We start from the raw sequence: 13814 nt of genomic DNA on the forward strand, positions 1-13814 counted from the left end.
CACTTGCTTGACCTGGGACACTTGCTTGCCTTGACTGTGACCGAGAGCCCGCAGGTCACAAAGTCAGTGCACTGACTATTACCCGCTGCTTTATGCAAGAAAACTTTTGGCGATGCCGCCTATACTTGAATTTTATATAGTTGTGACCTTAATATCATTATCGCGATTTGTTTCGCTATAATATCGGAAATCTTCATTATCGACGCTGCTTTAGATGCTTTATTGAAATCTGTAGACGCTACGTTTAGCGACTTCGGCTTCGATGTACTTGATTTCAATGTACGTAGTAAATACAAATCAATTTTTTGAAGCCTTTAAACTTATTTTAATTTAGCAAAGCAATGTTTTTCATGATTTAAAAGCTTTTAGAGACGCAGTACTTAATCAAGCTATCCACGAGCGATAAGAGCTTAAGTGTCCGAATAGCGAAAAGACTTATATAAAATACGTATGCTACTATGACGATATATGCAAATGGCGCGCCCGTTGCAATTATAACCTTCGAACTAAGAAAGCTACGGTATAGGTATAGTAAAAGAAATATATGTGCTTTAATCGTGTTCGAGATGTAAGACCGTTGGTTGCGCGGACAGCCTATCTTTTGGAATTGATTCTTAAGCATCACTGGAAATTCTCCTGCATAAAGCAGCAAGTGGATTTGGCAGGGCGGCCTATTTAAATTGTAGGTTAAGGCACGCGAAGAACAACTTTATAATGTTCGGGGCATAGGAAATAATCGGCCGTATCTAAAAGCCTTAATTGTATTTAGCCACATTCTAGAAAATGGAATACGGAGGTACAAATTACAGCTACTACTAGTAGATAAGCACTTAATAAAGAGGTACTCAGGGTTCTACGAGTATATCTTCTTCCGAAAGTTCCAGAATCGTATGATCCGTTGAAACAATTGATTATCGATTATTATTTTCATACGAAATTGATTCGTCTTCTATCTTACGGAATAAATCGTTTAAATCTAATATAATGTTGAGCTAGATGTGGATCCTGTAAATATCCGAATTGCGGTTACTTGACCTTCGACTGCGACGTTGATTAGCGTACCGGTAGGTGCATCATCCATTTGAGCTTGGGCCATCGAAGAATACAAAAAACTTGACTAATCGCTTATGAATACGAAAAACAGGAATCTTAGATCTGCACTTTTGCAATTGAGATGCACCTTTCGCGATTAAGAATTACCCTTTTTTTTCTTTCGAATACTTGATGAAGAGCTGATGAATAATAGAAAAATAATTGCTCGAAAAAATGCTCGCTTCGGAGCTTGCGGAAGGCCGCAGGCTTTAGCTTGCGGCCGGGTGTTACCGTAGCTACGTACGGGTTTGGCTACTGCGTACGTAGGGACCTCGGGAGCTGACTAAGACTCTTATATAGTCAATAGCAGAAAAGACATCCAATCTACCGGTATTCTTGTACCCTTTTACCGGGATCTGTTGGCCGAGTGATAAAGCTATTCTTTCTCGCAGCTGTTGAGTGATTCCTTGGCCGTCATACGAAGTGGAAGAATACCTAGATTAACCTGAAGACGTCAGTTGTGAGTTCACCTTTAATAGGTGGCGAGAATACGTGATCTAAATTCTGTTATATTTGAGATCTTTCTCTGTGTAGTCGTTTCATCGTCGGCTGCCGAATGAGAAGGCGAGGCCAATAAATCATTCGAACTAGATAAGTTTCAAAGGAGCTCTCCGAAAGAACGTAGTAGCGGTGCCTATCGGTTATCGAAAACGAAACCGATTCTTAGAAGAAGGTCATGTTAAGGTAGCTACGGGTTCGGCTACAAGGGACCGCGGGAGCTGACTAAGACCTTTATATAATTAATAGCAAAATAGATTTCCAATCTATTCTTGTGCCCCTTTACCAGCCGGGGTCTATTAGCTGAATAGTAAAGCTTTCCATTTTGGCATCTGTCGGCTGATTTCCTGGCCGTCACATCAGGTTAAATTAAAGCGTTACGTTTTCCTTATATCCTTTGAGAGCGTATTTCTCGTAGAAAATTGAAATCATCGTCGGCGACCTTGAAATTAATTTGTAAAAAAGTCCCGACCTGGCGCATAACCGACGATCAGCGTTAATGCGGAAGGGGCAGCCTTGCATCACCACCGGGGCGAAGCGAGGTCCTCTGGCCCCGGAGCTTGCTGAGGGCCGCCCGGGATCAGACCTCGTCTCTATTATTATCAAAATTAAAGGAATTGCTATCGTCACTAATATTAAAGAAAAGAAAGAATCTTGCCATAAAGAAAGGCCTCTAATAATATCGATTGTAATTACCGAATTATCGCTACTGTTACCTTAAAGGGGAATGCAAGATCATTTAGACGGTCAGCTGATCGTCCGATAACCATCTCTTTTAAGGACGATTTTAATTAGTTGGCATGGCTGGTAGATCACCCTAGGCCGATACTTAAGATTAAATAGAATTTGAAAACAAACGATTTAAATTATTTAAATCGTAGCTAAAATAAAACTATTTTATTCTTTTAAATCGTCTTTTTAAAATACTCGTCTTTTCGTATAAAAACCGTCTTAGGACCGTTTTCGAGCGTTTTAAGACCGTCCCATGGCCGCCCTTAAGCTTAAAACCGTCCTTAAGAGCGTGAATTAGTAAGCAAATAATCTTTCTATTGCTTCTACCTAGTCGAACCTTACTGCCTGGACCACCTACACATGCGATTAACTTTTGCTAAATCGATCGATTTCGATTATCAAAAAATTAAAGCGTTAATATACAAGCCGTGGCGGCGATATCGAGAAATATTCTAGCGTCGAACTTCTTAAATTATTAAAACAATTTTATTTAAAAGACAATTTTTATCTATAATTATATCTTCTTTAAAATGGTCATCGAACTGTTTTAATTTTTTGAAACGAGCTTATTAATAAGCTTGTTTTAAGAATATAGATAAGGACGGCTATAGGACGGCCACAGAACGGCCTCTTTCAATGGGACGGTCTTCTTGATAAACTATTCTTAAAAAGAGCTTAGTACTGAATTTAAGCGGTCCAATGGCCGTGTCTTATAAAAAATGATCAGAGGACCATTCAAATGACCCTCTACCACCCTTTAAGGTACGGCTGGAGAAGAATAGTATTGTAGTACTACCTGATCGTATGCTTGGTAATGAGAAGGAAAGACGAGGAAGCCAAAACGAGAATACAGGAGGGCCGAGAGGTCTTGTACTTGGGGCGGCCGCTAGCTTCGGCTAACTAATCCTCCATTCCCCCAACCATGGCCAAGGCCTGTCAGCACCGTACTTCTAACAGCTACGGAGAAAAGGTTTAGGTAGATTAAACGAAATTTGATCGGGAAATACCTTTTTGACGAGGCCGCAAATCCTGACGCTTGAGAGGTTATTGCCATTGTTGAATATCTTTCGAATCGAGAATTAGAACGAGTATCAAATCGGTCTCTTCACTAATCAAGCCTGCACCAAAGCGTTCTCGTAAAGTCTTTTTATGCTCGCGTTCAGCTTTGCGTGAATCGACTCCGATGCGATACTGAGCGTCTCTTTCTTCTTTTCAAAGCTTATTGATAATTCGTTATTGTTTTGCAGCGTCGCAAGATCTTTGATCGCATTATGACTACTTAGTTAAGCGTGGCCTTTATATTAAAAAATCTTTAGAGACTTCTTCGGATGAATGCGTTTTCGGCTTATGATTAATCGTAAAATGCAATTGCAAATAAAAAGGTGACATTTCGAATTGTATTTTGTATATGAAAATTAATGGTTCCGATCCGCAATCGCTTCCGCCGAAGGGGGCTACGATTTTTTACTTGTACGAAGTGCCCTTTACGAACCTTCAGCTCTTTCTCTTTCTTTTTTTTTTGCGGTAAAAAAAAAGATAAAGAGTTTTAAGAGCCGAAATTAAATCATCGATATGCGACGTCTTTTCGAAAAGATCTTTTTTTACCGGCGATTCCGAACTTCTTTCTTTTTTCTTTTCGAATACTACGCTGATTACGATTTATACGTAGTACTTGACGGGCATATCGATTAAATAGATTAAGAGGATTTGCGATAGAAAAAGAACGTATGTAAAAAATAAGATTAAAAAAGCTTAGTTCGATTAATCGAAAACACGGTATTGCGCTTTCGAAAAAGCGTTTTGCAAACACATCGGCTTTATTTAAAAGCTACGAACGCAAGCTTTCTTAGCTTTACGACGAAAGAGAACGATATTTATATTATACGGATCGAGGCCGCTCGTAAGGCTATACGTATTCGATAGTTATCGAAAGAAAACCCGACGCATAATATTATAAATTGCTTTTAAAAGGTTTACAAATATTCAACTATTTAACGAAAGGTTTTCCTTAACGTAGTTTTTACTTTCGATTAAATAGTACTTTATATATAATTCCTTTACTTAGCACGTCGCCGTACTTTATAAGAGGTCTATAGGGTCTAAGCATTGCGTTTTGGATACCCGCCCGACGTTAATAAATGCAACAACAACAACATCGCTTACGCCGACTTAGACTAAAAGAATATAAGGAGGCCTACCTAAGCGAGCTGACGATTATACGATCGCGGCAAAGATAAGGAAAGAGATGCTTCAAGGCTCGAAAAAAAGGGCAGCGAGCCATACGGAGTATAACAGCTGGAGAGAGGAGAAAAGAAGCTAGCCCGGATCCAATGATTCCAACAATCGAAGCTTTCGGGCCAGGCCTATAAATATTCGCGGCCCCCGATCGTGATCCTCATCTCATGAGTACCGACAGAACACAGAGAGCGGCGTTGATGGTGAATTGGAGACGGTGTGAACATTGGCTCTAGCTGAGAAAGACGTTCCTCCAGGCATGAAGCTCTGTCAGTGCAAAGGAACAGCGCAGTCAAATGGGGGGATATCATCGAGTATACATAGCAATGGGAACTCTGCCAGCCCGTTACTTATATAACAATATACAGAGTTATATACATATCCAAGCCAGATTGAAAGTCCCATGAGTCGAAAGAGGGAGACAAAGACTTGATGGACGTGCTGTACGGTGTCTACCCAGAGATACATGACACTCCTCGCAGACCCGCGCACGTGAGGTTTGAGTGCCCTAGAATAGCCATTCTCCAGCTCTCTTTCGACACCTGCGATATAAATATATTAATGAGTATCGACATCGATATCAAAACCGAAAAATAGTGAACCGCCCTTAGGGGATTGTTATTCATCCAAAGAATCAAAATGCAACAAGTTGGGTCGGAGGAGCTACGCACTTTGGGCGCTAAGCCCCTTCCCGCCTAGCTTTTCAGCACCGGCAAGCAACGACGTCCCTCAACCTCAAACCGCCTCCCAACATCAACATCAACATCAACCACAACCACAACCACATCTCCCCGTTTACATCTCCAGCTGCGGCTCCTCACACCGCAGAATCACCCACCAGCCCATCCACGCACACGATGCCGATAACCCCGCGCCCAAGCGCCGCCCTGCGCGCCGCGCACACGCTCAGCAAATGCACCAGCACACCAACCCTCAGCACCAGCAGGGCCTTCTCCCAGAGCGTGGCCCGGAAGGGGGCGGATAACGCGCACCACGAGGACCACTACGATCCGCCATCCGGATGGCTGTTTGGGATCAAGCCGGGCGAGAAGGCGGAGCGGGAGGGGTGGGAGGGGGTTTGGATGTATGGGTTCTTTGGGAGCTTGGGGCTGGCGACCGTGGCGTATGCATTCAAGCCTGATACTTCGTGAGTGCTTAAACTTGCTGTTGTTGTTTCTGTCGTGGGATCTGCTCTTTTTTGGATTATGATAAGGAGGGCCTGTGCGAAGGGAGAATGGGAAGGGGGAACGGGCAGGGAAGCGATAGGGCGAATGATGAGAGGAAATCAAGAGGTGGAATAACAGAGAAGTTCGACCTGCCGTGGGAGATGGATGGCTGGGAAGAGGATAGGACGCACATGGAGAGCGCTGGGGAGGAGATGGAGCTGTGGAGGGAAATGCTGCGCGAGAAAAATGGCAGCCGCGACGGGATCCCGAATTTTGCGGTCTTTGGAGAATCTTGCATCGAGCTGGATCGCAAGTTCGAAAGCAGAGCACAGGCTAACCGCCTCCCCTCAATAGGATACAAACCTGGGCCCTCGAGGAAGCGCGTCGGAGGTTAGAAGTTGAGGGGATCCTGAAGGAGCCGGAAGACAAGTCGTAGTGGCATGACCGGCGGTAATCGACTCAGCAGCATTCGGCAGACTGGAAGTACATACTGACTGACTGGATCGGGCCTGCACGGATGGGAGGGAGTGTACATACTCTGGCGAGGTTGATTTGCGGCTGCACGGGTTATACAGTGCTGGAAAGGGGAGACACATAGAGGATTGTTTCGCAGCATAAGAATCATCTATTCTTCTTCAATGATCTTTAGCGCGACGGCTTCACATGACTGAATTCGGGATCTGTCCAGAGAGTGTTGCATTTGGCCAGGGGATGCAAATGCTGCATCTAGCCTAATATTGCATTAATCGCATTGGATATCAATCCCGACGCTGTCTTCAAGCTTTTTGGATTTTGTCAATCAATGCCCGACCGTGGCCTTCTATGGGCCATCTTGAGCAACTGAACGCACAGGTAATCTGGCCGCCGTCCTCTATATTTCTAGTATCTATCGACCTTCTCTCTGGCCTCAATCTATTTCGTTACGACATAACTCCACTCATGCTCCTCGTCTCCATACTGCCTCGCCTCAATCCACTCCTTCATCCTCAGCGCCACCGCCCCAGCCTCCTCATCGGGCCTCAAACCACAATCCACCAAGTCCCCCTTCCAGCTGATATTCCTCACGGGACTCACAATAGCCGCCGTGCCAGCCCCAAACGCCTCGATCAGGCGGCCCTCCCTTGCAGCGTCCGCCAGCTCGCGCATCGTATACTTCCGCTCCGTGACGATCCAGCCTTCAGGCGCCAGCTTCTCCCGCGCAAGCGAAAGGACCGAGTCCCGCGTGACGCCTTCCAGGATTGTGCCGTCGAGCGGAGCGGTGATGAGTTCATTCTGGCCGGTCTGGGCGTTCTTGATCGCCACGAACATGTTCATGGTGCCGACCTCCGTCACGTACTCCTCATCGCCGAACAGCCACAGGTTCTGGTGGAAGCCTCTGCTCGCGGCCTCTATCTGCGGGACGATGCACGGGGCGTAGTTGGCGCCGAGCTTCTTGTCGCCTACGCCGCCGGGCCAGGCGCGCACCGCATAGTCGGTTGCTTCCAGAGAGATGGCTTTGAAGCCGGTGGGATAGTAAGGACCGACCGGACTTGCGATGACGTACAATAGCGCGCTGCCTGGCGGTCCAACTCCCAGCGTTCTCTGGGTCCCGATCATTGTCGGCCGCAGGTACAGCGAGTACCCCTTCTGACTCGGAATAAACCTCTCCTCCATCTGAGCGAACTGCGAGATTAGGTTGATCATGGCAGACTGGTCGAAGGTGGGGAGGGCGATGCGCGCCGAGGACTTGTTCATGCGGTCCATGTTCTTTTGGGGCCGGAAGAGGCGGACCTTGCCGGAAGAGTCCTTGTACGCTTTCATGCCTTCGAAGCACTCGAAGGCGTAGTGGAAGACGCAGGAGGCCGGATCGAGGGAGAGGTTTTGGTAGGGGGTTATGCGGGGGGCGAGCCAGCCGGAGGAGGCGGTCCATTCGAGCGAGAGCATATGGTCTTTTTGGTTGGCGGATATATGTGAGTTATAATTCGAAGGCGGAGGACAGAGGGAGAGGTGAAGAAGAAGAATTGGGAAGGGGAAAAGTACCAGTGAAGGTCCGTCCAAAGACCAATTCATTCGCCGGGAGCAGTTCTTTCGGGCTTGTGGTCTTGGTGATAGAGAGTTTGGAGGGGTCGATGTCCTGCAGCTTGTTCGCAGACGCAGCTTCGGCCTGGATGCTGTAGGATTGCCATTGTTGTTGTTGGTATATCAGCCTCGAGGGCGACGGCGATTGCTTGAGCAGGGCAGCTCGGCGCTGCAATTGACGCAGCATTGTGGGGAATTGAGGAATGGACAAGGCAGATGTAGAGGAAGCGGCAAGAGAACGGCGAGCTCCTCGTGCCCTCTCTATATCCCAAAGACGTGATTGGGATCGAGATGTTGTGTAGAGTAGAGGCAGATTGTCAACAATACCTATATTTTGTAAATTGTTATTTTGCTGTTGCACTGGCCCAGACCCCCTGAACCCGCTGTCTGCCCGAAGTCGGCGGCGAGCTTGGAGCCTCGTCCCAATAGGCCCACACCATGCACCTTTCAACACTACGGCTACGACGAGGCTTTGGAACTTTATCGCTGGCGAGTATATCCTCACAAACCAAAGGGCTCTCGATTGCCTCCTATACACCAAAATTGACCCTTCGATTCTTCAAATATCAATGCCACAATAGACCCTGACAGCGGCGGCTGCCCATCCCAGCAACCATGTTCAGTTCAGCCCTCAAGTCCTTCCAGTCCAACATCAACGCGAACTACTCCGTTTCTTCCACGCCCAGCTCGACCTCGGGACCTTGGAAGATCTACGACGCGAAGAAGAAGTCGACAGGCAAAGCCGTGTCCGTGTTTGTCTTTGATAAGAGGTCCCTGGACAACCATGCTGGATCCCTAGGGAGATCGAGTGCTTCTTCGCTGAAGAGAGCTACGGAGGAGGTGGTGGAGAGACTGAAGAAGGAAGCTTCGTCGCTGGCTAGGCTACGGCATCCCAATATCCTGGAATTGGTCGAGCCCGTGGAGGAAACGAGAAGCGGCGGGTTGCAGTTTGCGACGGAGACGGTCACGGCTTCGTTGTCCGGACTTTTGGCGGAGAAGGATGAGCAGGAGAGATCTGGGGGAGTGGGAGGCCGGTCGAGTCGCTTCGTGACGGAGGATGCAGAGGGCGGGAGACGGAGGAGAGAGCTCGAGATTGACGAGTTGGAGATACAGAAAGGCTTGGAGCAGATCAGCAAGGCGCTGGAGTTCCTGCACGACAACGCAGGGCTTGTGCATGGGAACCTGACGCCAGATGCCGTCTTTGTAAATGCAAAGGTAGGAATGCTCGTTGTCAAGTACTTGGGAAAATTGCTGATAGATTACAGTCCGATTGGAAGATCAGCGGCTTGAGCTTCTCGAGTCCTCCAGAGGGTTCAACAAAAGCCAGCTCCGTGACACCTATAAACCTCTCCGAGACTCTAAACCTCGACCCTCGCTTACCACGCTCTGTACAGATGAACCTCGACTACACTTCTCCGGACTTTGTCTTAGACTCGAACCTGAATGTAGCTGCGGATATGTTCTCGCTGGGCCTGTTGATAATCGCCCTGTACAATTCCCCACATACCTCGCCATTGCAAGCCAACTCCAGCGCTTCGACATATAAACGGCTCTTTGCGTCTCCGTCGACAATACCCTCGGTTAGCAATGGCTTTTTGTCTTCAAAGCCGATACCCAAGGACCTCACATCGTCCGTACTGCCACGATTGATCACGAGACGGCCAGCGCAACGGATGTCGGCGAAGGACTTCCAGCAAAGTGCATATTTTGACAACATTTTGATTTCTACCATTCGTTTCTTGGACTCGCTACCAGCCAAGACCCCAAATGAGAAAGCACAGTTTATGAGAGGACTGTCTCGAGTACTGCCATCATTCCCCAAATCGGTGTTGGAGAAGAAGGTCCTACCAGCCCTGCTCGAGGAGATGAAAGACCGAGAACTACTATCCCTGATCTTGAAGAACATCTTTACAATTGTGGAATTGCTTGCTTCGGGACGCTTGAGTTTCACAGAAAAGATCGTACCTAGGCTACGCGAGATCTTCATCCCAATCGATCCTAAACAAGCTCCTGCACGAGATCCGGCCAAGGAGGCGGGATTGATGGTTGTACTGGAACATATGCGGGCTATTGCCATCAATTGCTCAGGCAAGGAATTTAAAGACAGTGAGTAGCAAGCATCCTTGTGATTGTTGATCAAAGCTGACACGATTAGATATTCTCCCCATCATTCACCTTGCGATTGAGTCTCCGACACATAGTCTCGTAGATGCGTCGCTGAGAACCCTACCCGTCGTATTGCCTGTACTGGACTTTTCTACCATTAAGAATGAGCTATTTCCAGTCATCGCTTCAGTCTTTACCAAGACGAGCAGTCTTGGCATCAAGGTCCGAGGTCTGGAAGCATTTGTGATCCTTTGTGGAGGATCCAATGACCCGGCAAGTAGCAACGACGGCCTTGACGGTATCAACAACGCAGGCGCGAGTAAGAAGGGCTCGTCATCCTCAACTGCGCTTGACAAATACACGATGCAAGAGAAGATCGTCCCTCTGATCAAAGGTATCAAGACCAAGGAACCGGCTGTGGCCATTGCAGCGCTGAATGTTCTGCGCCAAGTCGGAGGCGTGGTGGACGCGGACTACGTCGCAATGGACGTCCTTCCCGTTCTCTGGAGCATGAGCTTAGGTCCATTGCTTGACTTGAACCAATTCCAGTCGTTTATGGAACTCATCAAGAGTCTTTCATTACGAGTTGAAAGCGAGCAGACTAAGAAGCTGCAAGAGCTCTCAGGCTCCAACGGAAGTCACGTGAAAGCCAACGATGATTTCATGTCATTTGGTGCTACAAATGCTTTCGGAAATTCCAACGGCGGCTCCGATGACCCAGAGATTGACTTCGAGCGTCTAGTGAAAGGCAACGCCAGCCTGACATCTCCAACAGCTCTCGACTCTGGATGGGATTCCCAGCCCTCAGTAGCCACATCTCATACATCCGGACAACCTTCCAACCAATCCTCTGCACCATCCTTCGCTTGGTCAACCCCAAGCCCAAGCACAACAATCGTGCCTGGGAGCTCAATAGGTGGCAGCTCACTGTCCGCACCAATGCGTCCTCAACAAGCACCCGCATCACGAACCATCACACCAGACCTTTCCCGCTTCGACAGCCTTACACCAACCGCCACGCAATTCTCGCAACCTCTCCAACCGCAACATAACTTCTCTACGCCTATGCAGCCTCAAAAGCCCTCCTACAACTCTGCACCTTTGCAGACCCAACCAGGTTTCCAAACCCCACCGCTAGCCCAACAACAAACATCCGTCAACTGGGGCGCAGCCGTAGCGAACAATCCCTGGGCTAGCACTAACGCGTCGATGAACTCTCTTGGGAACTCTATGAGTAGCATGAGTATGGGCCAGCAGAGGCCAGCTACGAACTCTCATGCGAACTCGATTAATGCATTCTCGCTTCCACCACCAGGCCAGAGACCGGGGATAGGGAGCTCGAATAGCTTTTCTTTACCGCCGCCGCCTGGGGCTGGCGGTGGATATCAAGCGAACTCGCAGAGCGCATTTGGAGCGCCGCCGCCGCTGCAGCAGCCGAAGAAATCGGGATTGGATGCATGGGAGAGTTTGTTGTAGTCGAATTGGTTTCAGAAGTGGCGTTTGATGGATAGGAAGGTTCGAATCCTGGGGTGCTAGGTCCAGGGCGAAGGAAGATAGTAGGGCGATGAGCCATGAGCGTGGCAGCTCTAAATGTATGTAGGAAGCAATGCTACGATGAGTTTGATCTTATGATGCTCGCTACCGCGCATAGATTTTCACGGGTTGCGCTCGCTGAAGCGTATCTACTGACGGTTGGCCATCAGCAATAAATCATGGCTCAGTTGGAACCCAAGTTTGTAGCTCCAACGCGCTCTTTGCGAACCACGACCGATTTCCCTTTTCTCGGCGGGGTGGCGACTGGAGCTGGAATACCAGATCGAGGTAAAGTTGTTTGTTACATTCGGATGCAGAGCCTGGGCTAAGCTTGCAAGCGATAGTAAACAAAGCCTTCCATTCCCAACGCCTGTGCGATATATACAGTTTCCACAGTCCTTCTTGCATGCCACGGGCTCAGCACCTCCCACCCCCTCGCAGATAATAGGGAAGAATGGGATTTCAAGGTGGATTGATTGTTGTTCTACTCCGTAGAGACTCTGTGCAACGTGAGGCTATATGGCCTCCTCCACTGGCGATCTGTCTGTGTGCACTTCAGTAGCTTGTGGGGCCTCGGGCCATGACACTCGCTTGCCATCTACAAAGCCTTCGTCCTCTCATCGCTCTCCCGAATCCACTGTGCCACCTTCTCCGGATCCCTACACTTGAAGCCGACTTTGAAGGGTTTCGGGTCGGTGGTCAGCCCCGTCGGAATAGCATTACACTCCAACGCATCCAGGATCGGGCGATCCCTCGCGTCCTTCGGCGCCTCGACCTCAAACGCCGTGAAGATGCGAATGAAGGCCGTGTACAGCTCGCGATTCGCCAGGTGGCTGCCCGCGCACATCCTACTCCCGGCCCCGTAGGCGTAGTGTGGAGTGCCACCCGCGCCCTCCAGGTTGTCGAGGTAGCGTTCGACGGAGAAAAGATGCGGCTCCTTGAAGTGCGCCGGGTCGAAGTCGGCGGCCCAGGCGTTCATGTAGAAGGTCGTGCCAGCCGGGATGGTAGCGCCGCCGTAGCTGATATCCTTGATGGAGGTGCGCGGCAGGCAGATGGGGATCACGGTGAAGAAGCGGAGGACCTCGCGCACGAAAGCCGTGACGTAGGGCACCTTCTCCTCCACGAGGCACTTCTCCCAGGCGTCGCCGGCCGGGTAGACTTTTGTGATTTCTGCGTGGGCGCGCTCTTGGATCGCGCGACCTTCCGGGCTGGAGAGGTAGGCGATGCCCATAATGAGGTTGCCGGGGACGGTGTCGAGACCGGCTGAGACCATGGTGAGGCAGATGGATTTGATCTCGACTGGCGTTGATTTGTTAGCATCGTTGTATCTCTGTGGCCTGAAAAGGAAAAGGGAAAGAGAAGGGGTTGGGGGGAGAAGCGGATCAGAGGTGGGAAGAAGAGAAGTCAAGACGTACACTCGTTCAGCTTCGCCTCGGGATCCTTCAAGATGTTGCCGGTGATACAAGGCTTATCGGTCCCATCCGCAATGTTCTTCTTAAGCTTGTTCAGCAAGAACGTCAAATACTTGTCCCTCCGATCGCGCCACTCCTTCGCCTCGGTACTCGAGCTCGGCAGCAGCCTCAGCAGTGGAATGTAATCCTGCCAGTTATTGCTCGTGCTCCTGAAATTCGAAATGGCCCTTTCGACATCGCAGATCTCCTTGAGGAGCTCGTTGTTGATGTTCCCATCGATCCTCGTGCCGTAGTTGAGCGTGAGCGAGGTGTTGAGCGCGAAGCGCTGGAAGTAGGCGTTGGGGTCGATGTCCACAGTGCCCTGCTTGCTGTCGGATATGAGCTCCTTGATGGAGACGCAGGACTCAAGGTCGATGATGGGCATGTAAGTCTGCACAGCCGGGCGGTTGAGGGCGGTGGCCGCGGCCTTGCGGCGCTGCTTGCAGGACTCGTCCCATGGCGAGGTGCCAATGGTGAAGCCCTGGGAGCTGGAGACGACGGTGTGGAAGGTGTGTAAGGTCGGGCGGGAGATGAGGGCGGATTGGTTAGTGATCCAGAGGTGGCGGACCGAGTCAAAGGTGTTTGCAAAGACGATGCGCTGTCAGGCAGTCAGCATATACTTGTTATTGACATTGATCTTGTGAATGGAAGAAAGGGTTTTGAAGGCGGCTCATCAAGTTCTTGTGTTTATTTACTTACTCGGTTGCCGAGCCGGACCTGGAACACGGGACCGTACTTCTTTGCGAGCTCTGCAGCGACCTTTGCGTGGTGCTCTCCGAACTGGAGCAGGCTCCCGAAGAGCGGGATGCCAGGGATCTCAGGGAGGTTTTTCACTTTTGGCGTGTCGGTGCGGTTAAGGTAGCGGACCAGGAAGAACACGACGGCGACGATGGCAAAGCCTACCGTTTGGACCGCCATATCTGCGGTTTTGGGATCCGAGGAA

At 49.4% G+C, this 13814-nt stretch overlaps 4 protein-coding genes across 4 annotated transcripts; 2 read left to right on the forward strand and 2 right to left on the reverse strand.

Moving 5' to 3' along the window:
• Positions 1-5414: 5414 nt before the first annotated feature.
• On the forward strand, positions 5415-6159 carry L3040_003520 (uncharacterized protein; the record flags this gene model as incomplete). Its single annotated transcript, XM_007293923.1, has 2 exons — positions 5415-5704; positions 6078-6159. 2 exons carry the CDS (start codon positions 5415-5417, stop codon positions 6157-6159), a joined length of 372 nt encoding a protein of 123 aa, XP_007293985.1.
• A 476-nt stretch (positions 6160-6635) lies between these two features.
• L3040_003521 (uncharacterized protein) lies at positions 6636-7968 on the reverse strand (the record flags this gene model as incomplete). The annotated part of the gene is made up of 2 exons (XM_007293924.2): positions 6636-7651; positions 7743-7968. 2 exons carry the CDS (start codon positions 7966-7968, stop codon positions 6636-6638), a joined length of 1242 nt encoding a protein of 413 aa, XP_007293986.2.
• A 428-nt stretch (positions 7969-8396) lies between these two features.
• On the forward strand, positions 8397-11363 carry L3040_003522 (uncharacterized protein; the record flags this gene model as incomplete). The annotated part of the gene is made up of 3 exons (XM_007293925.2): positions 8397-8996; positions 9047-9887; positions 9937-11363. The coding sequence occupies 3 exons, from the start codon at positions 8397-8399 to the stop codon at positions 11361-11363; spliced, it is 2868 nt and encodes a 955-aa protein (XP_007293987.2).
• Positions 11364-12018: 655 nt separating this feature from the next.
• L3040_003523 (uncharacterized protein) lies at positions 12019-13789 on the reverse strand (the record flags this gene model as incomplete). The annotated part of the gene is made up of 3 exons (XM_007293926.2): positions 12019-12719; positions 12836-13469; positions 13571-13789. 3 exons carry the CDS (start codon positions 13787-13789, stop codon positions 12019-12021), a joined length of 1554 nt encoding a protein of 517 aa, XP_007293988.1.
• Positions 13790-13814: the final 25 nt, after the last annotated feature.

This window comes from Drepanopeziza brunnea (genome assembly GCF_022702325.1).
Source record: "Drepanopeziza brunnea f. sp. 'multigermtubi' strain 214-2 chromosome Unknown ctg4, whole genome shotgun sequence".
Classification (NCBI taxonomy): domain Eukaryota; kingdom Fungi; phylum Ascomycota; class Leotiomycetes; order Helotiales; family Drepanopezizaceae; genus Drepanopeziza; species Drepanopeziza brunnea.